The sequence below is a fragment of the Phalacrocorax carbo genome, chromosome 4 (assembly GCF_963921805.1).
Source record: "Phalacrocorax carbo chromosome 4, bPhaCar2.1, whole genome shotgun sequence".
NCBI classification, from domain to species: domain Eukaryota; kingdom Metazoa; phylum Chordata; class Aves; order Suliformes; family Phalacrocoracidae; genus Phalacrocorax; species Phalacrocorax carbo.
In genome coordinates, this window is record NC_087516.1 from 60,347,825 (window position 1) to 60,371,715 (window position 23,891).

At 41.3% G+C, this 23,891-nt stretch overlaps 2 protein-coding genes across 2 annotated transcripts in view; one reads left to right on the forward strand and one right to left on the reverse strand.

Moving 5' to 3' along the window:
* Window positions 1-752: 752 nt before the first annotated feature.
* Window positions 753-9,138, reverse strand: STAP1 (signal transducing adaptor family member 1). Its single transcript, XM_009515235.2, has 8 exons — window positions 8,935-9,138; window positions 6,405-6,476; window positions 5,625-5,738; window positions 4,710-4,766; window positions 3,600-3,760; window positions 2,844-2,972; window positions 2,129-2,198; window positions 753-1,250 (listed from the first exon to the last, which is right to left on the reverse strand). Exons 1-8 carry the CDS (start codon window positions 9,070-9,072, stop codon window positions 1,140-1,142), a joined length of 852 nt encoding a protein of 283 aa, XP_009513530.1. The 5' UTR covers window positions 9,073-9,138; the 3' UTR covers window positions 753-1,139.
* Window positions 9,139-10,582: 1,444 nt separating this feature from the next.
* CENPC (centromere protein C) overlaps window positions 10,583-23,891 on the forward strand; it is a 29,023-nt gene continuing 15,714 nt past the window's right edge. Inside the window, exons 1-13 of the mRNA XM_064450169.1 lie at window positions 10,583-10,715; window positions 13,191-13,237; window positions 14,429-14,490; window positions 14,793-14,890; window positions 15,978-16,068; window positions 16,166-16,382; window positions 17,288-17,491; window positions 18,095-18,465; window positions 19,104-19,953; window positions 20,555-20,593; window positions 21,812-21,885; window positions 22,794-22,862; window positions 23,767-23,871. Of these exons, the coding sequence (XP_064306239.1) occupies window positions 10,701-10,715; window positions 13,191-13,237; window positions 14,429-14,490; window positions 14,793-14,890; window positions 15,978-16,068; window positions 16,166-16,382; window positions 17,288-17,491; window positions 18,095-18,465; window positions 19,104-19,953; window positions 20,555-20,593; window positions 21,812-21,885; window positions 22,794-22,862; window positions 23,767-23,871 (2,242 nt within the window). The 5' untranslated portion in view covers window positions 10,583-10,700. The remainder of the gene's footprint in view (window positions 10,716-13,190; window positions 13,238-14,428; window positions 14,491-14,792; window positions 14,891-15,977; window positions 16,069-16,165; window positions 16,383-17,287; window positions 17,492-18,094; window positions 18,466-19,103; window positions 19,954-20,554; window positions 20,594-21,811; window positions 21,886-22,793; window positions 22,863-23,766; window positions 23,872-23,891) is intronic.

Here is a 23,891-nt window from a genome sequence, read left to right on the forward strand (position 1 = left end):
CTGTGTGAATGCTCCCCCACTGCTGTCAGAGAAGAGGTGTGGTTTCTTTCATTGTGGTTCTTTTAAAGAAAAAAGCCAGGCTCTGGAGCTAGTCATCTGCACGAACTGTGACGGAGTGTAGCTCAGCAGTGTGTACCCATCCTGTAAGCACTTTATTCAGGCCAGCTGCCTAGCAGGACTTAGAGGCTAAAAATACTGAACTTAGATCTTACTGCCAGTTACTTAAGTTGCTTGTTTTGAAGGCTGGATCCCTGGATTCCAAGATGGATGCTGTGCCTGAGGCTTGGTGGGGTTCCACAGCTGTTTGGTATGGGCTTCTCTCAGCTCATGGGGAAGGTAGTTCAGAGAGCTTAACCAGCAGGAACACTGACTTATTTTGGTTAGTTTCCTGAAGTAGCTGACGGCTGGGTCTGACGAACACCCCTGCTGGCATGTAGAAGGGGTGGGAATCTTCAGCTGGGCAGGAGATTTCTCAGTTTGCTTGAATTTATACCCTCCGTCAGTTGCGTAACATGGGAAATGCCCCAGCCGCCTTACTCGGGGTGTTCCAGGTCCTGTAAGGGGTGCATGACCTTGCAGAGAACGAGCAACCCCCAGTTTAAGCTACCCAGACTTGTATTTTATGCTTTTTGGTCTGTATTGCACCTCTGGCAGTGCTCGAAGCCTCAGCAGGGGTGAGGCATCCCTGCTGTCCCTGTGGGATGTCATACATGGCACTGATCCTGTTACAAGTGAGTAGACAAGAAACTGGGTTTTCAACACAAAGAGTTTATTGCACTGTGAGCCAGTGACAGAACTGAGCCCACAAACACTGTCTGCCTAACATCAATACAATATTTTTCCAGTGAGTTTTGCAGGGGCCATATGTTCTCCTTCCCACTCTTGTCTTTTCTTCTTTTTCCACATCTGATCGTCTACAGGAATTGGGGCTATTTGTTCTCCCCAAATCTGAGAAGTTCCTCTGGGAGAAGCTGCATCACATTCTTGGTTTAGGGCTAACAGAGCTGTTCTAGCAATTGAGAAAGAGTAGCTTGGGGAATGCCTTCTGTTTATTTTCTGTTTATTTAGCTCCTGTGCTGCTTCTCGTGCCTCTTTTAGCAGGACCGTTACTGCGTGTGCCTTCAGTAGCCAGCTTGCTTTCAGGACACTGGGTCCTCTGCAGTGTGCGTCTGTATGACAAATGGTTTCAGCTTCCCTCGGGTTTGGGTCACAAAGTAATTGATAACACCCTGAAGGCTTGGAAGTGTCACCTGTTTCACCAAAACAAACAAACAAAAAAGGCACTAAAAAACCCCAAAACAAAGCAAACCAACAAAAATCACCCTGCCCAAACAAAAAAAAAGCCACCAAGTAAAACATGCTAAGTGTATTGAGAATACATTTTCAAAAACATACTGGCAGGCGGGATCCCTAGCAATGTTTCTCAAATAACTGATACTGGACTTACATCCAGCCTTTGGATGCAGTGGGATCTAGGACAACCCTCTGCAATCTACAGTAACATTTTGACCCTTGAGTGTGTAACTCCTCTTCCACCAAATGTGTAACCAAACCAAAAGGGTGATCGCGGGCTGTGCTGTTGGACTCTTCAGTGACTGCTCTTTCAGCAGATGGTGTAACTGCAGATGCTTTTTCAAACCAATAGGATGTTTCTCAGGTCATGAGTTAAACATGTCTTAAGAAAGTGAAGAAAACTGTTTTAAACCAAACAACAGGATCCATAGAGCCTTGCTCACACTTCAACAAAGTTAATTTTGTTTCTCAAAGTTAGATGGAGTGTATTTTGAATTTCTTCTAGCTGCAATGAGAGCTCAGTTTTCAGACTTAGTACTGAAGCCTAAGTCAGGAAGAAAAATTAAGCAATTTTGGGTATTTTGTGAGTGGTTTGATTTTAGTTTTGTTATAGCCAAGACGCTGGTGTGGGTTTTTTTTTTTCCCCTACTTGTTCTTAAAAGATAACTTGTTCCTTGAGATGAGGTTAGTTGGACCAACAAGGGAGGTGAACTCTGTGTACTCACTTTGACTCACAAATTATGGTTAGGAATTTACTAGAGCTTTTCTGATTTTCTGCAAAGTGATGTTTCTTAGACCTGCTTAAGAATCTTCAACAAGGGGATTGCTCACTTACCTGTCTTTCCAATTCGATAATGTAACTTGTTCCTTTGGACATCACTTTGTAGTGCTTTACGCACGGGGCACTGAAAGAAAGTGAAAGTTGATATGCTGTCCAAAAATAAGTACTTTTTGGTGTATTGTTGTCATTACAAACTCCATTAGCAATGGGTGTGCTTTGTAATATCCCCAGAGCTTACTGAAGGTGTGTGGCAGTCTTTGTTTCTCCTGTTTTGGTTCAGAAACACTGAGAATTGCAAACGTTATTGCTAATGTCTCAGATACCTCTTGTTCTGAAGCTCTGCAAAAGCGGAAACATGGTAATTCAGTTGAAGTGTGGTGTGTTTTTAGACTAAGTTACTTTTTGAAAATACTTCTCTTTCATTTTTCATTGTTCATTTTACAAAGGGGTAGGGTTTGTTCCATTTTCATTCTGTGTGATTTCTTAAACTGCGTGGGGTTTCACAGCAAACAGGAAAGCCCATTTACCCAAGGAAACAGGCTTTTGCTGGCTGATTGCTGTTGCTGCTTTGTTTAATTCAACTGGTTTTGTAGGAGAAAAGAACCAAAAAATGGTCTGAGGCCCACCCCTGCAGCCTCATTTGCCTCTCTCAAAATAGCCTAAAGGCAAGGCATGTGTTTCATATGTCAGCTCTGGGTATTAAGAATTCAGCTTTTAATACAGTGCGTACTAGTTAAGAACGGGTTAATATATTGTGGAATCAACCTACTCCAGCTCATGTCGGATAGTGACTGCGTAGTTCTTGTTGTCCCTGCCGGGACGCAGGATCAAATTCCCACATGAAGGGTTCTTTTCTAACATCTCTATTGCTCCTTGACGAGATACTGCATAGAAGCACCTGCACGGAAGGGAGGAGAGAAACAGCATGAATGCGAGTTACGCTGGCAGGACCATGTCATTCTGAGCTGTGTGAAGAGATGCGGTCTACCAGGCTAATGCCTCTTTGTAATGCTAGGCTTACTCAGGGTAGTTAGCCATGGCTGCCAAGAGGCAGGACATCGGAAGGACTTGTGCTGGTTAAATCTACTGTAGGAGCATAATTCAGGACAGCAGTGCTTTGGCATTCTCAGAGAGAAAGTGTAGCTTTTGTACAGGTATGATGCTTTCTGGACCGTTGGAAAGAATGTGAGAAGAGTAACCCAGACTTACCTTGAAGTTCTTAATGGTAATCAGCATTTTCTTAGAAGGGCAGATACAGCAGCCCAACGTGTGGCTTTCTGAAAAGGTTTTTAAGCATAGCAACATGCTGCACTCGGCCTTTTCAAAGCAAAAAGCATTGTAGGAAAGCTGCAGGAGCAGTCTTTCCCTTAGGAAATCTCTATAAAGGCCTTGAGGTAGATTTTGCTCATTGAATATTACACAACCCATGTACAATTTTGAACCTCTGCATGGAAATCATACTTTGAAAGAAGAAGGGAAGGCTCTTTAGTCAGGCTGTCGTTCACCTAGTTCAGTCAGAGCTTACACTGGCATAGTAGTCAATGTACTGCTGGGAGGGTTTTTTCTGTCCAAGGATGCACTGGAACAGTCGTTAAGCATAATCCTTCTTTTCTTTTCCTTCTCTAGCACTTCATGCATTCTTCTAAGTTGGTCAGGTAATAATGACTCATCTGGTGGAACTGACAGCTGAAAGTGAACAGTGTCATTGAAAAGAAAATGAAAGAGTGGACAAACACCATGAGTTTCTGTGTGCACACCACAGCTAAACTCTGAGCGCAGCTGCTGTGCAGAAATTTTTCTTACCTGCTTGACCTTAAGCAGCTGTGATAGTCTGGAAGGTTTGGATGTGCCTCTGCTTTGAATAAAATGCTGCACATGTGGTTTTGTTAGAATAGTGAAATAAGGATATCTGTGTCCTGATTTAGAAAAAATGTGCATTGATGGAAGTGGGACTAATGTAAGAATCCACAACGATATTTTGCAGTTGCTATACTGCAAAAGGCTGCGTAAATGTAATGTAACCTATTTCAGCCATCCTCAGCTTTTTAAGTGATTCAGCTGGGCCAATGTGAAGTCATTTGTGAACAAACTTCATTTATTTTTCCACCAGTTGTTATCAAAGAGGGTCTTGCTATTTTCAAAGTTCGTTTAGCTAAGAAGAATAGTAGAATAAACACAGGGGTGAGGGGTTCTCTCAGGTGTGTGGTTTGGCTGTTTGTTTGGTTACGTCTTTATCCCATGATAAAGACATTAAAGACATGGGAGTTGTCTCTTTCAGAGCAGGCTCCCTTTTTCACAGCTGCAGGGTATGGACTTGTGCTGGAAGTCTTTTCCTTCCTGGAGAGCAAACAGTGGATTGGGAACTGTGTCTGACTAGCTGCCATGCCGAGTGTGTCTTGCAGATGAGCTGGGGTTAAATCAACCTGAATTTTGCTCTCCTCGGGGCGGGGGAACCAAACCAAAAACAAAAAAACCCCACCGAACCCAAACCAACAAGAACCCTCAATATTTTAGTGTGTGCAAACGCCTTAGAAGTGTGGCTTTGTGCCTATGGAAGCCAACTTCTGGCATGTGTGAAGACAAAACCCCCTTATAGGCACTTTTGACATGAAGTGAATATAAATCTCGTCCATACCTTTATTACCGTGAGAATAAAACCCTTCCATTCTTTTCCTTGTTCACAGTCACTAGCCTGAGAGAACAGAAAGTTATGGTGTAAGAACCACTACAGCCAAAAAAAAAAAGTATAATATTTCATAGAATCACAGACTCGTTAAGGTTGGAAAAGACCTCTAGGATCGTCAAGTCCAACCATTAACCCAACAGTACCATGTCTCCTAAACCACGCCCTGAAGTGCCATGTCTACATGTCTTTCAAATACTTCCAGGGATGGTGACTCCACCAGCTCTCTGGGCAGCCTGTTCCAATGCCATGTGGAAGCCTCAGGTAGCTCTCACCCTTTTAGAAGTACCACGCCTAGAAACGAGCTTGCTGCCAAGGTACATCACACCTTGCACTTCCCCAGTTGAATTCCATGTTGAATTAGAGGGAGAGGACAGAGGTGGGAAGGTAAAAAAGAAAAATCATATGCTCTGTTGGAGTAGAAGGAGAAAGTTAGGTGGAGCCAAGGAGAAGGCCCAGCTAAGGAAATAGGTTAGTCTCAAGTATAAAGCCTTCCAGATAGTCCCTGAGCATGACAGTCTGTATGGCTTCCGAATGGTGGGGCAGTCAGATATTTTAACCCCTTCTTGGGTTTACAGGTGACACGGGTCTGTCAGTGCAGTACTTCGTGGTTTCTCTTGTATATTTTCTTGTTCAAGTTTTGCTTGTTCCATATTCCCAGGTACTCCTGAGAAAAATTTCTAATGCCTCAAGGGCAGTTTCCATTGTGTTAGGTTCTTTTGCCCTGCCTCCTTCTCTGACTGCCGGCTGTATGCTTAGATGTCAAGAAGGTAGCTCTACTCCCACACCAAAATGGAGCTCTGAGTATCTGTGGGAGATGGAGTAAAGTACCATCTGGCTTACAGATCACAGCTTTCCTCTTTTTACCTTCAGTTCTAGTTCCCCATTTGACAGCAGCAGGATGAACCGTGCAGAGCCATTTTCATCTGGATGAACATTGGTTGCTGAGGTCAAAGCTGATATATCTAATTTCTGTGAGTACTAAGGAGGGGGAAAAGAGAAATACCACAAGTTGTAATTTTCACCAAAAATCTAGCTGCTCTCCAAAGGAATTTGTTTAGAAGAAAATAGATTTAAACTTTTTGTTTGCTAGAACTTGGGTTAAGTTTAATTAACAGATGTGCCAAAGCTCAGTCCTTTGCTTCTGCTAACAGAAGCTCTTCTCACCAACAATGTATCTTCTGGATTTTTCCCATCCTAATCTTCATAATCACAAGTAAACCACGTAATCGACGACAGCTCTGTGAGTATTTGCTTTGTGACTCCAACTAAACCCTCAGCCAGAGGGCACTGTAATAATAACAAGCACTTTTTCCTCAGCTGCATAAAGGAAAGTCATGTTGCGCACCGCAATAAATTTACTGTTGGGCACAGCCAAGGAAAAAGCACTCGCTAAAATTAGGGAGCAATGTGGATATGTTTGTAGCTCAGGTGCCAAAAAAATATTCCTTTTTTGTTTTGATGAGGCAAATTAATATGCTATAGCTTGTTTCACTCTGGCTTTTGTTGATGTCAGCTTTTTTTTTTTTTTTTAAGATATGAGAGGAGAGGGTGCTGAGAGGTGTCTGGAGTACATAAGGATTGCTTCATGAAAATAACTGATGTGCTTAATCAGATGGGTAGTTACAAAGATAGCGCATTACTCACTGTTGGAACTTTCTTATCATGATAAAAGAAGAGCATAGTTCCTCTGAGTTCTGTCCAGTACACTCTAAATTCCTGTTGGAAAGGAGGAAGTGTCAGTTTGTGAAGATGACCTTTTTAGTTCCCACAAAATGCTTAAAGTGAAAGAACTGCCAAGAAAAACCTGTGTCATCCCATGTTAGTTTTCAGTATTTTAAAGATCATTAAAGAGTAAGTATGTATTTTGCAGGCAGTTTATGCAAAAAAAAAAAAAGGAAATAATTCTTTACAGGTAAAAAAGTTCATAGGCTCTAGGCTTTGTTTTCTAGTATCTTAATCCAGCATGGAACTAGAAAACTGTAATTCAAATATTTTAAAAGTTTGTCAACAATTTGTCAAACAATTTAAAGGGGGTATGCAATGGAAGGAAAATATATTATAAATGCCATTTTAAAATCTTGCTTTTCTAAAAGGCATACAAGTGGAAAATAGTGTGAGGAACATGTGTAGAGACTCCAATCTTATGAACACCATTCTCTTGAAGTGCCTATTTGCACTGAATTTTGATCTTCCCAGTTTACTGGCTATAGGAGAAGGTCATGGAGCTTGACGGTGGTCTGACCTATTAACTGGACTTCTTGCTTTTGAAGTGGTGTTTTACATGCTTTGTCCTTAAACTATGTATAGTAATGTTCATAAATCAACACGTCATGGTAAATACGAGTGTCTGACTCTTCCAACTCTCCCACAACGCAGTCATGCCAGAGTGATGGGAAAGGTTTTTCTGTTTTCATGTGCCCCTGATGCCCTATGAACTATATGAGTGAACCCTATGAACTATAGCTGTTACGGGACACTGAACTGGGAGGGTGACTTCTGTAAAACAGAAGCTCTGTTCTAGTTTTCAGTTTACTTACCCATTTTGTGCTTTTTATTTAGGTTTTGGGTTCTTTGTTGTTTGGGTGTTTTTACTTCTGAGAATGGGGATTTAAAACACAGTCACAAAAATTGAGAAAAGAAATAACTTGTGAAGCCTGATAGGTCATACAAAGTAGGGTGAGCAACATCCCCTAGAGTATCCTGCAGGTGATCCTTGCTCTTTACCCTGCTAGCTCCTAACTAGTCTTTCTGGTGGTTTCTGTCAAATTACTAGTGTAAAATTTCTGTAGCACTCAGCCTCTGGACCCCAACCCCTGAGCACTGCAGTGTTGTGTTAAGGTAAATGTCCTCGTTAAACCACCTGTCCCTGGCTGAAGGCTGTGAATGCTTGCTTGCGGTATGGGGCTGGATGTCAAGAAATTTTTGAACTGCACCTTATGAACTGGGCTTTCTGCTCTATGGAAATGTAGTAATAGTAGTTGCCCAGGACAACTTGTGGTTGTTTCACAGCCATGACTATGTTTTTCTGTTCGGTGACAGGTCTCAAAAGTGATAATACACTTATCACTTTCAAGTGATAATACATCTTGTCAGTCCCACATAAGTCTCTTCAGACTGGCTGCATATTATTGCTCTACTGTGTTAGTTTTTATTATTATGGTATAGTAGTTACTGCATATCAGAAGGAGGGATTTTTCGGGGGAAAAAAAGGTTTTACATAGAAGGATATACATAAAGGAATGCAACAGGGAGCTTTATTAAACTTGCAGGTATTCTGCTAGATACAACAAAGCAATGTGTTGAATAATTTCTGGTGTTGCAGAAGAATTGATAGTAAGATTATTAGTCTACTTCTTGTTTCTTGGAGTTCTTGTTTGCTCTGGTACCTGGTTGTTCCTGTGTTTGTGAACCACCATGCTACATTGGTCTTTTGATTATATCTACCTTTAGTACTGCGGGACTCACTCTTTCTCTATTCTGTCTGTGCTTCTACAATTGCAGATGTGAGTGTAGGTAGCGTAAAAATGACTTTGTAACCCAAAGTACCAGGATTGTCATTATCAAGGAATTAAAAAGGGCAATCAACTTGATTAGGGACATACTCTGAACATACATGCTGTTGTAATGTTACAAGCATGTAGGTGTTTACAGATTTGTGTTTTAAATAGTTATCTTGGGTCAAAAAGTCAGTCCTGTTTTCGCAGTTAGTCCACGTGTTAAATCATCAGCCCTTACTAACAAGAAAAAAAACAAACACGTAGAGAATCTCACATATACTTCAGGTTGCGTGTCACTGAAGACTTCAGGATGGATACTGTTCTCCAGTAAACAGAGGATGACATGGTTATATTGCTCTGACACAAACTTTGCTCTTGGTATTAAAAATATTGCACTAGCTTTTTGCCATGGTGGTAGCTATGAAATCTATCCACATTTCAGTAGGTAATAGTAGATTATAATGGGATCTTGGAGATATGGATGGTTACCTTGCATAATTTATTTTACTCCCCCTCCCCAAGTATTATGAACAGAAATAACTAGATATCATTATTTCAGAGCAACCATTTGTCTCAGCCAGTGCTGAGAAACCTTTCCCGACAGATGTGTAGCTCACGGCAATCCATTTTTGAAGAAATATTTCAGCACATCCACTTCCCGGGATAGTGCACCTTACCTGGCATCTTGAGTGCCGGACAGACAGGTAACCTTGGAAGTACAAAGGCAGACCAGTGATCCTCTGTCTCTCCTGGAAGATTCGCCGGGGGGCTGGTTGAGGAGTTTCCTTGGGCTGTTCCCTAATGCCTTGCAGCATCCTTTGGATATCAGCAGGATATATGGATATCCCCTGTTGCTGTGCTCTTCCCCCCAGCCCCCTCCACTCCTGTTGTTCTCAGTCTGCTCCGTATCAGCCGCAGCCAGAGAACTCACCCCAGTGAGGGGGGAAAAAGCAGCATCTTGAAGAGGAAGTCTCCGTAGTTGGTTTTAGGTCAGCGCACACCTCCCACTCTTTGCTTGGTGTGTGGTCATGGGGGGAACCAGACTGAATGGATTAAAAGTATCTTTCCTTTAGAGTGGTCTCCTCAGGTTTGCTCAAGGGGAGACATTCAAATAATGAGCACACTGGTACAAAAGTGCGTCATTACTATGATGGGTGTCACCTGGAGCTCATGGCATAAAAGCCTGCTTTTATGGCTTACAGCACTGGACTTCTCGTGGGCTACTGCCATGGGGGAGCCTGGTATTAACTTTGCAACGTGCATGTAGGAAGACGACCTTCGTTGTGAAAGAGCTAATATACCAAAGCCTTTAAAGAGATTGTGAAGGGAAATGGTAGTTCAGGAACAAAGTGGTTGGTCCTGATGGAATGAGGGGTGAAATTTCCACCACAGAATCCTGAGGTTTAAATTAGTTTCTGGCCTTCCCCTGAGAGGTTAGAAAGAACGGGGATGAAGAGACTTGGTGTTTTGATGCTGGTTGCTACTAAATGCAAAGCAAATATTATATTAAAAAAAAGGCATGTTTTTTGTTGAATATCTCCATGACCTTTTCTGTTTCTCAGCTGTGTGTAGGTGTCAGATGAGTACGTAATTAGCTGGTAAGGTGATCTGTGGTAGATCAGGCAGTGGCCAACCAACTCTAGCAGAAGAGGGGCCTGACATATCATCTGTAAACATGACTGGGAACAGGTACTTTTTCTCAGATTTTTGCAAAATCGCAGATTTTTTGTACATGTTCAATTGTGTTTAAACGGCAGAATTCGACTTTGCAGTTGAATGTTGCACAAAAGCTGATGAATGTGAGTACCTGCACCTGTGCTTGGCAAGGCTGGTGATGGTAAGCCAGCACTTAGTCCACTGCTTGCCAGTGTGCGATAAAAAGCTTAATTTCAAATTATAGTTTTGGGCTGTCTTTTGCAGATACTGTAAGATATTGTGGATATCGTGCCGTTACGTTCTCAAGCAGGTGTTCCTGCACATTGTTGAGTCCTTCGCTAGTGTTTTAAAGAAAAGTTTGCGCCCCCCTGCGGTGACAGTAGATGTTTTCTAGCATTTAGAAACCCGAAGCTTTCGGCCGGCCTTTCCCGTGGGTGAAGACGCCGCTCGCTGCTGCCGGCTCCCCTCAAGGAAGCAGGGCCGCTGGTGAGCGGAAGGGCAGCCGCCTCCTCCTGCGCAGGCGCGGCAACGGCCCTCGGGGGGGCGCGCGCGCCGACCAACCGCCCTCCTCGGCGCCCAGCGGCCGTCAGCCAATGGGGCGGGGGGGAGGGGGCGTGGCCGGCACGCTGGCTGTCGCCGGGGCGCGCGCGCAGAGGGAAGGCAGGCGCGCGGGGTTTGAAAGCGGTGGGACGGGGGAAGGGGCGGGTTCCGCGGGCGGGCTGCCTGCCTGCCTGCGTCTGTCTGTCTGTCTGTCTGTCTCTTTGCGTTCTCCTGGCGGCGGCCCGGGATGGCGGAGGCCTTGGTGAGAGCGCGGGCGCGGGGGAACCGGCGGGGGCGGGGCGGGGGGTGCTGGGGGCAGCGGGCGTTCCCCGCCGCATCATCCGGAGCGCGGCCTCTCCTCAGGGCGCGGCGCGGGCGGGACCGTCCTTCCGCGCCGATGGTGGGCGGTGAGGCAGCTTCACCCGCTTCCGAGGGGCGCGGTGCCCATGTCAGCGCTGTGCTTCGCCCTCCCGCTGGGCTCCGGGCTCCGGGCGCCGGCACAAGCGCTGCCGCTGCGGGGGCCGGTTTGTGGGGAGCCCCCCCTCCCATGGGCCTCCGGCAGCTGCGCCCGTCCCCCCGCCCTGGAGATCGTCCTCTCGCGGGTTGGCGTGTAAGGGAAGAACCGGTGGCGCTTGGCCGGGCGTGCGGGAGGCGTGCTCGGCTTCCTCCCGCCGCCCCCTGTCAGAGGTACGCGGGGAGCTCAAGCTTCGGAAGCTCGTCCGGCGTAGCGGGGTACAAACGTAACAATAAATAAACTGTCAAAAGCTCTTTTAGATCTGTTGCAGGGATTTTTCATTTTCGCATATGGAAGGTTACTTGCTCGCTAGTTGATTACACTGCGCTCCACCCCAAGGAGAAGCTTAAGGCCGGGAGACTGATTTGCTCTGGCGTGTGGTTCTGCGCCGCCGCCGAAGCAATGGCTATTGGTCGCTTGTGTTCCTGTGTGACAGAGAGTTTCTTCCTGGCATTTTAAGCTGATGTTGAAAATTTGCAGTGTGGTTTTGGTTATTTTTACTGGAAGTAATATCCAAAGAGGAATGACAAAGAAGGGCAAAGTAATAGCAGTATGGCAAACTTAGGAAAAATGTGCTGAATTCTGTTGTATTAGGACTAGATAATCTCCACGCTGCACATACACTCTATTCCACTTTACACAAACGAAGAAAAGGTCATAATTGTTTTTTTAGCTAAACAGATTTTTTTTGAGACATTTTAATGTCACATGGGTAAAAAACTGCACTCTGCTTAGCTCTTTAATTTTTCGTGACTTGCCCTTCCTTTCTGTTTTTATCCTCTACAGTCTTTGTCGGCTCCCAGCTCAGCAGGCTTTATTTCATTTGTTGGTGAAGAAAGTAAAGCTGATAGTGTACTGTAGTATACACTACTACAGAACAACCAAGTGAAGCGAACTTAAGCTTGCCATCCCGAAACCCAAGCGAGCTACTTACCGGCAGCTATCTGAGCAAACCTGTCTCTGTGGCAAAAGTGTGGGATGACCTGCCAGTAGAGGTGAAAAGCCAGTCGAGCTGGGTGATAGCTGGTTGCCTGTGAAACGAATCGAAGTTCCCTCTTGACCCCTCTCCACGGACAATTTAACCGAACCCCCATGTAGTAGGTCAAGAGCAATTTAAAGGAGGTACAGCTGCTTTAAAAAAGAGAACAGTCTGCTATGGAGGGTAACTGATTGCCCATGAATTATCTAAACTGTAGGCCCTTAAGCAGCCACCAACAAAGAGTGCGCCAAAGCTCTACACCTAGAAAATCTAAAATCAATACGACTCCCTCACCTTCAACAGGCCAACCTATACCAATAGGATATTGGTATTGATAATGCTAAAATGAGTAACTAAGTGGCCCCTCCCCCTCTTCAGCGCAAGCTTACATCCTCACATCATTAACAGATCACAACTAATACTACAAACCCGTACAAGATTTTTCCCCCTGTTAACCCAACCCAGGAGAGCCCAATTAGAAAGATTAAAGTCTGTAAAAGGAACTAGGCAAACTCAGGGCCCAACTGTTTACCAAAAACATAGCCTTCAGCAAGCCAAGTATGGGAGGTGATGCCTGCCCAGTGACACCATACTACGTACATACTACCATAGTGTAGTTTGAATTATTGCTACGCTAGTTGTAGTAGTAGATGACTGGAGTCATGTCTGCTGTTTGAGTGACTTTGATTATACTCGGGGTTCAAGTATATGAAGACATACTGGGTGTTAATTGAGACTTTAGTTTTACCTTTTACCATGGAACAGCTGACGTGCTTTCACTGCCTGTCACCATGGTCTTGCCTGTGACAAACACAGGGTAAGAATCCCCATGTGAGCAGTTCTCATGGAGCAGCAGATGCGTTGTAAGGTTGTGTCCTAGCTTGCTTTGTGGTTTGTTCCTTTTCCTTACTTAAAAGATTATTTTTGTAGTCGTCACAGAAATGTTAACCAAATCCTTAGATTCTCTATGATTTCTGTCATATGAGTCCTCTCGGCATCTCTCTGACTTTAAATTCAACAGACGCTTGATGGTTCTTGAGGAAAGCTGCATTTCTGGCAGTTGTTACAGGGGCTGTAGGTACTGCGGCATTCTAAGAAGAGCAAGTCTGCAGTAACTCCCGCTAGTTTCAGATGGATCGAGAAACCTGGAGATTTGCTTATACAAGAAACAGGGTTGGTCGCTTATTTATTTTTCTGTCTGGTATTATCATGCTTAGTAAAAATGGATTCTTATTTATTCACAGAATCATTTTAAAAAAGACTACAGAGCAAGATTCTGCCATGGAGTAAGGTAATTTATGTTTAAAATTTTATTCTTGTATACAGTTGTTTGGAAAAAGTGTTGATTTTTGTCAGAGCGCCTAATGTCAGAACAATTGGGTGTATCTTATTGAACTGATCAGATGATATTTCCCAAGCTTCTTGTATTTCTTAGTGGTTGGAGGAACAAACTGCTGGGGGACAAAGCACCAAGGATTTCTTTTGTATTCCTCTGCTGAGGCAGCAGACTGTAGTGTAGCTGTACCTAAGCTACCCCTTAACTAGGCTGTCTGAGCACCAAAGCAGTAGTCTGTGCAAATATTCTGCTTTTCAAGAGTTAGAGACATGAAGCCCATGTAGAGTTGTAGCTTATTTGGCCCTCACTGATAAGCGTTAGAGGTGAGTTTGAGTGTTTGCAGTGCTGTAGATTTCTTCAAAGGCATGTCAGTGAGCTTTTGTTATTCAAATCAGTTTTTAGACGAGTAGTTCATGAGATTACCAAATCTACCAAATTACCTGTTTTTAAAGGCATATAATAGTCATTATGGGAGAAATACTCCATGGCTTTTCTCTTATTATTTCGGTTTTGATCAGCATGGTGTGGCTAGTGGATCACTTCTCCCATTTTCATTTGTCCTGGGGAGGTTTGAAATGGTAATCCAAGTAGCTGAGCTGTTCGCTTGCTTACGGATTTGATACCGCAAGCCAATTCAGGCTGCTGAAACTTCTGTAAAAGCACAGAGTAACTGTGGATAATTGGTAGAAAGAAAAGCAGAGGGTGAGTCCTTGTGTGAAGGGATAGATGTGCAGCCTACACGTTTCATTTCTGGGTCTGCTGAGACTGTATCACTGTGCAGGCAATGTTACTTGAGAATTGATTTTTAAAAAAATTTATTTATTTCAAGTGAGAATCTCTATCCCAAAGCTCTTCTACCTGAGGGCTGTTGCAGTAGTTGTATGTTTTCTTTTATGTAGAGAGGTTTCTTTGTTCTCATCATATTCTGTGACAGTGGGGCTTTTTCTCCTGAGATCCTTATTTAGACAAGCTTCTTTGCAGATATCTATGCATGGAAATTGTAGGTAAAACGTATTAATGATGGGACTAGTGGAAATAATAATCTGAAATATTAATTAGTAAGAACTTTACTACTTTTTAAGTTGCTGGGATAGGAACATTTAATAGTTTTGACGGAAAATATTTTTTTTCTCCTCTTCTTTCTAGAAATAAGATTGATGTACAGCCAGGTCAAAACATTCTGAAACTCATACAGGATTGTTTTGAAAGTAAGCTTTTATTTTTTTGCATAATTTGCTGGTTAAAGAAAAAAATTCATTTTTTCCTTGTATTATGTTTAGTGGTAAGGAAATAGAAATTAAGAGATAGAGATAAAATGGATAAAAATAGTGTCTTTCTTACAGTCTTTAAAAGCACCTCCTTTGCAGGTGCTTAAACCTGTCTTAGCTGTCTGATAAAGGTAGTCTTTAATTGTTGGATTTACGTGACCTTAATGAGCCTTAGCAACTTGTTATAATAAATGAATCCTGGACAATTCAAGAATCCCTTGTTTACAGTTTTTTCTTTATAGGTTGTGGCACTGATCTTACAATAAACTCTCCAAGTTCAACCTGTTGCTCAACTCCTGTTGTCAGAAACGAGAAGAGGACTTCAGTACAGAGCCAAAGGGTAAGTTAGTTATGGCAGTGTCACAACGTAGCATTGGGCACAGTTTCGTTTGGGTATCAATCTAGTTCTGTAGGACTTAATTTTGTATGAGGGTTGAATGAATAAGCTACCTATATCGCTTGTATTAGTATATGGGCTATCATTTAAATTTCTGTAACAGCTGTGGGCAATGCTTTTTTCTTAGTTTGATGTGCTGTAATAGTAAATAATCTATAACTAGATTTATTTAAAGGCATATTTTCTTGGGTTTTTGCTAATGAAAGCTTTTTCAGCTTTTTGTCCAAGATAGTTAAATTTCTCATGGTCTCAGACTGAAGCATGCTGTCTTGTGACTGGTGGTGGGTATGGCTGTCTTGGACTCTGTTGGGGTTGGTTTCAGTGACTTTGCCAGGTAGATGGACCCAGCTCTTAGCTATCTGGTGGAGAGTAAAATTGAAAGCTGGTTGTTGAATAAAAGCAGCTTATCATCTCCTGATAAACAGTTATCTGTACAATAATTTTGTATATCCGTAACTTAGTTGAAGAGTGGAAACAAGTTGAAGGACATGTTAATGTGCTGCTGGAAGAATGATGCCAATAATCTAGTCTGTGTATTTAGTTTTAATATTTTAATTCTAGTACTTTTTTGTAAAAACAGGATATTCTGTTGATGGCAGTGTTGAGAACAGGCATCCTTTACAATGGTGTTTCTTTACTTTAGTCTGATTTTAGACTATAGTATTATCTCAAAGTAATTCTTGCAAAACCTCAGCCTGACTTAATAAAGGTGAATTAAATCGTTTAAATTCATTCATTCTAATGAAAAGAGTAAATAGCTTGCCTGTGGACTAGCAGGATGTCTGCTCAAAGCTGTAAATTGATTTTTACTTTATATACTGTTTTACCTGTTGTTTGAAATTTACAGTTAGCTTTAGAAAGTCTCAGGTGATAGAAAATGGAAATACTTAGTTAAAATGGAACTGTGCTTCAAATGAGTAAGAATTAAGGGAAGTTATGTCGTGTTCTGTAGAAATGTATATTCCTGCCAAAATACTGTTGCTTTAGCAAATATTTTACTTTGTCTCATTATTCTTATTGTCTATGACAGCTAAAGGCAGGGTTAACTAACTCTGTGGAAGGAGCCTGCAACTCTGCAGAGTCCTTACCTGCATCACCACTAAAAAGAGTCAGCAGCAGAGGTTGGTAGCACTATTATTAAGTTTTTTGGGTAAGTATTTCTTGGGATTTTGTAAGGTTTTGCGTAGAAGAATTAAACCTTTTCTATATATATGGTAGGATGGTCACACGAATCACCCCTGAAGCCTGCAATACATGATTACATAGCTGATTCTAAAAAACCAGAGTCTCCTGCATCTAAAAGAGGAACAAATAATACATTAAGAGATGTTGAAATACTATGCGAAAGCCCTGCTGTGTCTTCGGACCCTGAGGATGATCATGGGTCTGCTGGTTCACCTATTCTTGTGGAGGAAGTGAAGAATTCTGAACATATGTAAGTAGAGCTGAATGTGGTGGTGGTGTCATGTCCCCCTTCTCCCCCCGCCCAGGGTAAATTAACACGGTGGTTTCAGTCATTTATGAGTTTGGATTGTGAACTCAAAAAATAATTTTTAGAAAATTTCCATATCTGGGTTTAGAAAGGGCAGAATTGTTTTTTATTAAATATTTCGGTGATAAGGATTAATTCCCAAAAGTGCAGTACCCAAGTGCAGGAAGCCTGTCTCCTTTTTTTCGCAGGACAGTGCCCCAAATTATCAGTTTCTCAGACAGTCTAGACTTTTTCAGTGAATCTTATTGGCAGTGTTGACCTTAAAAGTTAACAAAAAATTTGTTAAAGCAGAGATGAGCAGTCATTGTTCCTCTTGCTCTGAATAAACAAATGTTTTATACAAAGTAGAACAACTGCAGTTGTAATCATTATCTCCTCTCTGGAAAATGTGAAGCCCAGCTGCGATAGTGGCCAGTGGTCTCAGCCACACTTCTGCTTTCCTGGAGGACTGAATCTCTGGGGTAGATAGTAGAGAGGGACTGACACTGATCCCATTGGCACCCATTGATGGTGTGAGATTGGGAAGAGAATGCACCTACGGTCTAAGAAACCTGACAATTTCTGAAGCACATTCTCCTGAAATTAAGAATTTGTCTTGCTGGGTAGCCCTCACTTTGATCAAGAGTCACAAGCTGACCCCATGTTGCCTCATTGGTTTGGACACTTGCTACTATGCTGGGAAGTAGTACCGCTAACCTGTGTTCCTGCAAGTTACGGAATGCAAGCTCATTCATAAGAAGTGAGACTCTGTCAGCAGGAGAAAATGAGAGCATCTGTCCATCACACGATACTTTAATGTGCACTCAGGATCTATAGCATTATATTTGAATGCTGTTTCTCATGCATAGATTACATTTTGATGACCAAAATACTCCTGCTGCAGTGAAGAGCCATGTGGAAGTTGAAAATTTGGAAGGACCTCAGACTGGGAGAGATGAGCCGGCTGTTCTCGTGCAAGAAACAGAACATATTGCTAAGTCTTCTGTACAGAAAAAGAAGTCTTTCTCTTCGGCTGTCTTAGCAGCTGTAGCAACAGGAGCGCTTGTGAAAAGGTGTGTTTTGAGGCTTAATATGGAACATAATTTGCTAGTAAAATAACCCAGTCCTGAGTACTGGAGCAACATGATTTTATCTGTAAACATGGTCTGGGAGGACATTTTGGGATAGTCCAACATGACAGAAAAATGCCACTTGAGAAAGGGGTTTGATTAGTTGTTTCAAAGTTTTGGGCTGTTAGGACTTAACACTGATGTTGCTTTTGTCTGCCAGTAAAACAGTATGTAGCTGTTGAATAGTGTTTGAGATTGAGCCTGGGTTGTTTTGATAGGAGGATTCAGGAAAACCTGTGATTCTGAAGTTACTAGTTATCAAGCAGTCTTTCTCAGAGCTAATATGGATCTGACGGTTTAGCTAGGAGGTTGACTGTCCAGCATCTGAGAAATAATGAGGTGTGAATATAAGCCAAAGCAAGGAGAAACAGGCCTTGTGCTCTTTTTGGAAGCTAAAGGGCAATTAATGATGAACTTTATAATAATTCTTCTGCAGAATGTCCTGTAGCATGTTTAGGGGGTTCTAGACTCACCACTACATTTGCAAGATGGAAAGTCAATTTTTTTCTCCCAATGATGTGAATACTTTGTCTCTCCTTTCTTTAGGTATTCAGCCTCAATATCACCGCCATCACCTCCTCCGGTGAAAGATCTAGATATAGAAATAGAAAAGGAATGTGAATTTTTAATTGATGAATCAGATGGTGTATCTTTTAATTCGTGGTTTTCAATACCCTGTAAGAACAAAAAATCAAAAAAAGATGGCTCTGCAACTCCTGTTTCTAAATCTCAGCCCTCTGAGAAGGAGAAGACAGGGAGTAAGAAGGGCAAGAACAGAAAAGGGCAGGTTGAAGCACTTAATAAAGAGGAAAAGGATGTCAGAGTACCTGACTCCAGCACAGCGTCAGAATCAGATCCAGTCTCTGACAGTGAAGGAAAGGTCTTCGTATCTCAAAGGAAAAACAATACTCATATGGGTAAGTTATTTAACAGGTCTTCAGACTTCTTCCATGTCATATTGCTGATTTTTTTTGTGGTGGTTTATTGGGAAATGAGGATAAAGTAGATGAGAGACATTAGTGGATTCCTAATTGATGTTTCAGTTGCACAGGTTTGTATATAAGGCAGTGAGACAGAGTGTCTTCACTTCTGCCCCCACCAAAAAAATTAAGTTAGCTGTGTCGCCTTTTCTTATGAGCAGACAAAGCAGGTGGTTACCCACAAGCTTTTGTTCTTCTCTTTGTAGAAAGGAGGCTAAGATATATGCTTTGAACTGTTTTTAGAAATTTAGAAACTGTTTTGATCGGTTTTTAGAAATTATTTGAGAATGGTTTTGTAGCAGGAAGCACTGAAAACTGGAAAGCAGATTGAATGTAACATTTCTGCCCTTTTTTTTCCCCTACTAGGAAATACTGGAACTACACCAAAAATTCTGCTTTGAATTTTTCATACACTATAGTTCAGAGAAAGCCTTCTTTTAACTATCAGGGGAAAATTTGGTTTTGTGATTTTTTTTTTAATTCTTTGGTTTATTTTTATGCATTTAGATGCCAATATGTATCTTTAGGTTTAAAGGGAAAAGATACTAATGTCCAAGTGTTTTGTGTTTTGATAGGAAAGACTAAAAAGGATACACGTAGGCAAGGTTCTCCAAAGGGGAGAAAGGAGACATCCTGGAAACCAGAAGCTGAAGAACTGATGTCATCACCAAAGTCTGGACTGGAAACAGAAGCATCTGATGTTGAACAATGTAAAACAAGGGTGATGCCAAGTGAGGATTGGCCTGTGTCCTCAGATGAGCATCAGCAAGAGCAGGTTGTGTCTCCAAAAAAGAATCTCAAGTCTTCTGAGTGTCGGCAGTTGGCTTCAAAAGCTTCTCGGCATTTAGTTCACAAGAAACAAACTGCTAAGCAGAAACTTCCAAAAGTTGGAGTAGCTAAGACACTGGCACAAAGTCCGAGGAAGAAGGTTAAAAACTCTGGCAAGAAAAGTAGAGGTAAAAATCCTCAGTTACAAAGAGATGAGAGTTCTGACAGTGAACCTGGTAAAGAAGAGGTTGTAAGAGAGCCTGTAAAATTGAACGAAGTGTTTAACTCGCCCCTGCATCAGAAATTACAGACTTCCATGATTCAGAAATTGGGTAAGTCTGAAAAGCCTAAAAATGTATCGCACACATTGGAGTCATTTGGTGGTGCAAATAACAAAACTCCTGTAAAAGCACTGCAGCATCTCATAGACAGTGTGAAGAATTCTGAAAAGAAACAACTGTCACCCAGGTCTTCAAGGAAGGTACCCAAAAAGATTCATCGCAGAACCAGTAAAGGTGTTTGCTCAGACCTTGAGGATGCTGAATGTCAAACAGATTCTGACAGCTCTAGCTCTTCTGTACAGGACACGGCAAGAAAAAAGCAGAAGTTATCAGATGTGAAAAGAAAAAGAAAACATAACGTGCAACATGGACTACAGTAAGCTTTTAATGTAATTCCTTACAAATGTGGTATAACTTGTTAGACATTTTGTTAACTTTTGAGTAGTAGTGGCCCAATTGAACTATGTGACAGTTTCAGACTGGTTGAGTAGCTCATAGGGAAGCCAAATGGTGTAATCAACATCCTGTTCTCAAAGGTGGGTGCCAAATCTAGTGTCTGCTTCTACATAAGGAGACTTGTGCTGGAATTTTTAAAGTTTTCTTTTGAGACTTGAGTAGCAGATCCAGTTTAAAAATCAGAGAGAGACATGCATGCCACCACAACCCCATCACCCATAGGAAAACTTCACTGTCAGGTTTGTTACTTTGGTTATAAATTGAGTAAATAGTGTTTAATTCTTCAGCTATATTTATTTTTGTGAAAGTAACTGTACTAATGATTGGTAATCAAAAGAGGAAGTTTCTTTAACCAGTCTAATTGAGTTTTTAATCACTGTCTTCACATTGTTTTTTAAATTCTTTTTTTAAAAATTTCTTTTTTTATGGTTCTGTTCAGTACATAGAATTATTGACCTACAGGTTTCTTTCAGTAAGTAAAATTGACTTAACAGTAAATGTAATAATTTTTTCTCTTCCAGAGGTTCCTTTACAGCTGAGAAGCCTATGAGTTGGGAAAGGTAATTTCCTGAGTTGTCTGTAAAACCTGCATTTAATCCCACTTCTGCCCCCCTGAGACAGAACAGCTGTTTGGCACTACTACTGTGTTTTGTGTTCTACCAGTGAAGAACCTAGTAGAAAAGGGATTGTGATTATGCCTGAGGTGTTTAAATACTGTGCTAATACAGTTAAACTAATAACATTCCTCTTCCTGTCATGAATAAGGGGTCAGAGTACTTTTCTTGCCTTTGGGGATTTTTTTTCCCTTTGAGGCTTACTTCCACATTAGCATGTGATTTTTTGAAATACCAGTGCTTCTAGAACTAGTAACTATACTAATCAAGTTGCTGTTAAGTAGGGTATAGAACTGTGTCTACAATCCAAATTCTTGTCTGTGCACGTAGATCCGCACGTATCTTCTCCTTCATGGGATAGGAACTTAATAACAAAGCAAATAGGAGTGGTAGTCTCAATTTATTAAATTTTTATGTTGTAATTCTGCTGAACTTTTTTTTATTATTATAAGTGAGTCTACTGCAGACTCAGTTGGACGAATTTGTGGTGTAGGTTTGCTAATTTAGCATTGAAATGCATCTTTTGGAATTCAGGTGGATCACAGCTGAGCTTTACTGGCATGGTAAGAGCTGTGAAGCACAGCCATAGATGGGGGAGGAGGAAAGGTTAGAGCTACCAATGCTAAAGCTGTAAGAGAAGTCCTGTTGTGATTTGATTGCTAGAGAATCTCTGGTGGAGTTACATACATGTTAATTATTGTCATTTTATGGGGAAGATTTTATGATGGATTACATATTAAAAATTCCAATTACAAACTATTTTACTGTCCTTAACAGTATGCAAAACAGTTCTTCAAAGCACTTCTATAATCATGATATAGGAAAATTGTTTGAAAGGTAATGCTACAGAGGAGAAGAGGAGTTCTGCTTCTTTTAGAAGGAATTATAAAGAAAAAAGTTACAAGATTTTTAGGAAACTTGTTTAGAGAGAAGGTGTGAACACTAGTTTGTCTGCCTGATGGGCAACTAATGAATTTCAGACCTGTGATTCCTAACTAGCAGTAATTTGCTACAGTGTCTAATTGGTACAGACAGATATTTAGAAGGAAGAAAACCCTACCCCACGTGATCTGAAGAAAACTTAAATTTGCTGTTCTTGGTAGTGCTGTAATATTCCTTTGACATGTAACATATCCAAGCAAATGTATTTTTTTTCCTTTGAAGTGGGCCTGTTCTGGAACATTGTGATACATTTGCTTCCAGGAGTAAGTTTTGTGAACAGGATAATACATCTTCAGGTAATGTTTTAAGTTGGTATTTTCTTGCATTTTATGTGTAAGCTTCTTATAAGACGTAACTGATGGTACAGTAATTTCTGTTGTATTCTGCTTGTCCAGAATAAGAAATGCAGGTTGTATTGGCGATACTGACATTTCTGCCCACGTACATGATTCAGTATGGCAGCTCTATATTGTGTTAGCTTTGGAAGGACCGGCACTACATGGTTTGGCATCAAGCCTACCAGGATGAAGTTATCCTTCCAAAATACTTCGAACAAATTTTTTAGACTCAGTTTGTACCAGTTTGGTGCATTGCCTTGTGATGGTACTCTATATGATCACTTCAGGCCACCCTAGACCAAATTGTACAGCCTTCTGGAATCACGGCCTGTTCGCCTAAAAATATTTTGGTTTTCTTTTAAGTTGCCCTATACAAGTTGCACATATTGTCATAATGAGTATGAGCCCTGGGGATAGAAAGCCTTTTCCTTAGTGTTCCGGAGCCAGTTGTGAATGTTACTAGTTCATGCAATGCTTTCTTCAGAGACCTAGTTTTGTGTGTGTTCTGGCAAGAAGTTTGTTCTAAAGTTAGGCTTGAGTGGTATAAAGCTGAATGACCTTGCACTTTGATCAATAAAATTATATGTTTACTTATAATTTGCTGATGTTTGTTTTATCAGAGGGATGGGTCTGAGGAATATTTACTTGAATGTATAGTTTTCGTTAATTTTCAAGCTTATACTGTTTGAAAACTAATTATATATACTGTTTATCTACATCGGGTCTCATATATGTTCAGAGAAATAAATGTTAGTGGGAACACTAATGTTGGGGCTTGTGCTTGTACTACCTTTGGTTGCTTCTAGTGGGTCTATGGAATAAAAGTCAGGAATAGTAAATGCCTATAGTGGTGAATGTATTTTCAGATAATTCTGAAGACTTGAACTGTCAAGTAAGAGATCTGTTATCAGATGACAGAGCAAGGCAAAAAATAGGTAAGATTATTTTAAAATATCTTCTTGTAAGTGCATAAATAGAAATGCATTTCCAACTTGAGGTAAACTCTGCTGAAGGAGACACAGCAAAACACCTCAAAACTAGGCTGTTTTTATTGGGTTTTATTCCCTTCATTATTATTTTATGCACGACACTATAGTTGTCTATTTTCAAAAGCTATTTCAGCAAGTTTTTAATGTATTTTTAGCACTTAAACATTCTCGACTAATTTGCTCTCAACTCTTAAGGGGCTTTTATTCTTTCTTATAAACACTAAAACATCAAATCTTACTGTATTTGTATACGGCAGCTTAGAAAAATTGAAAGTTGAGGCTATGTAATGAGTCTGAAGGTAAATATCTGAGAAGTCTCGGAAATGTGTGGTGTTTCTGTTGGCAAAACTGCTGCTTTTTGGGACCTTGGAGATCGGACTTAAGAATCTGGAAGAGAAGGGTTTGCTTATGCAGTCTCTGTTACTCTCCTCTTGCCATAACCAAGGCAGTGCCTTTCCACTGTGGCTAGTGTGGGCCCCTCAGATTTAGGCAGGTTTCTTAGTCTTTGTCAAGAGCTTTGTCTTTACAGTTGTAGCATGTTTGCTGCTCCTTGTGGTTGAGCCCCTAATGTCCGTATCTCAGTGATTCACTAAGATATATATATAGAAAAATAATGTATAATCAGCATGGTGACTATTTAAGAAAAAGGAGAGTGAAATACTGGTATATGCAAAAGAAGGCTTTTGGCAATACTCAGTTCCCTTTTCCTGTCATGATAGCAATGTGATACAAATATCATCTGGGAAGTGCTGACCCCCTGATACGGAACAGCAGGAAAGGATATTTAATGTTTTCCATTTCTACATTTTCCTTTTGTACTTAATGTTAATGATTTCATCCTTCAAATTAGTAATGCCTTCCAACACACCTAATGTTCGTCGGACAAAAAGGATACGACTAAGACCTCTGGAATATTGGCGAGGCGAGCGCGTAAACTATACGATGAGGCCTTCAGGTATTAGTTCCAAAATACCT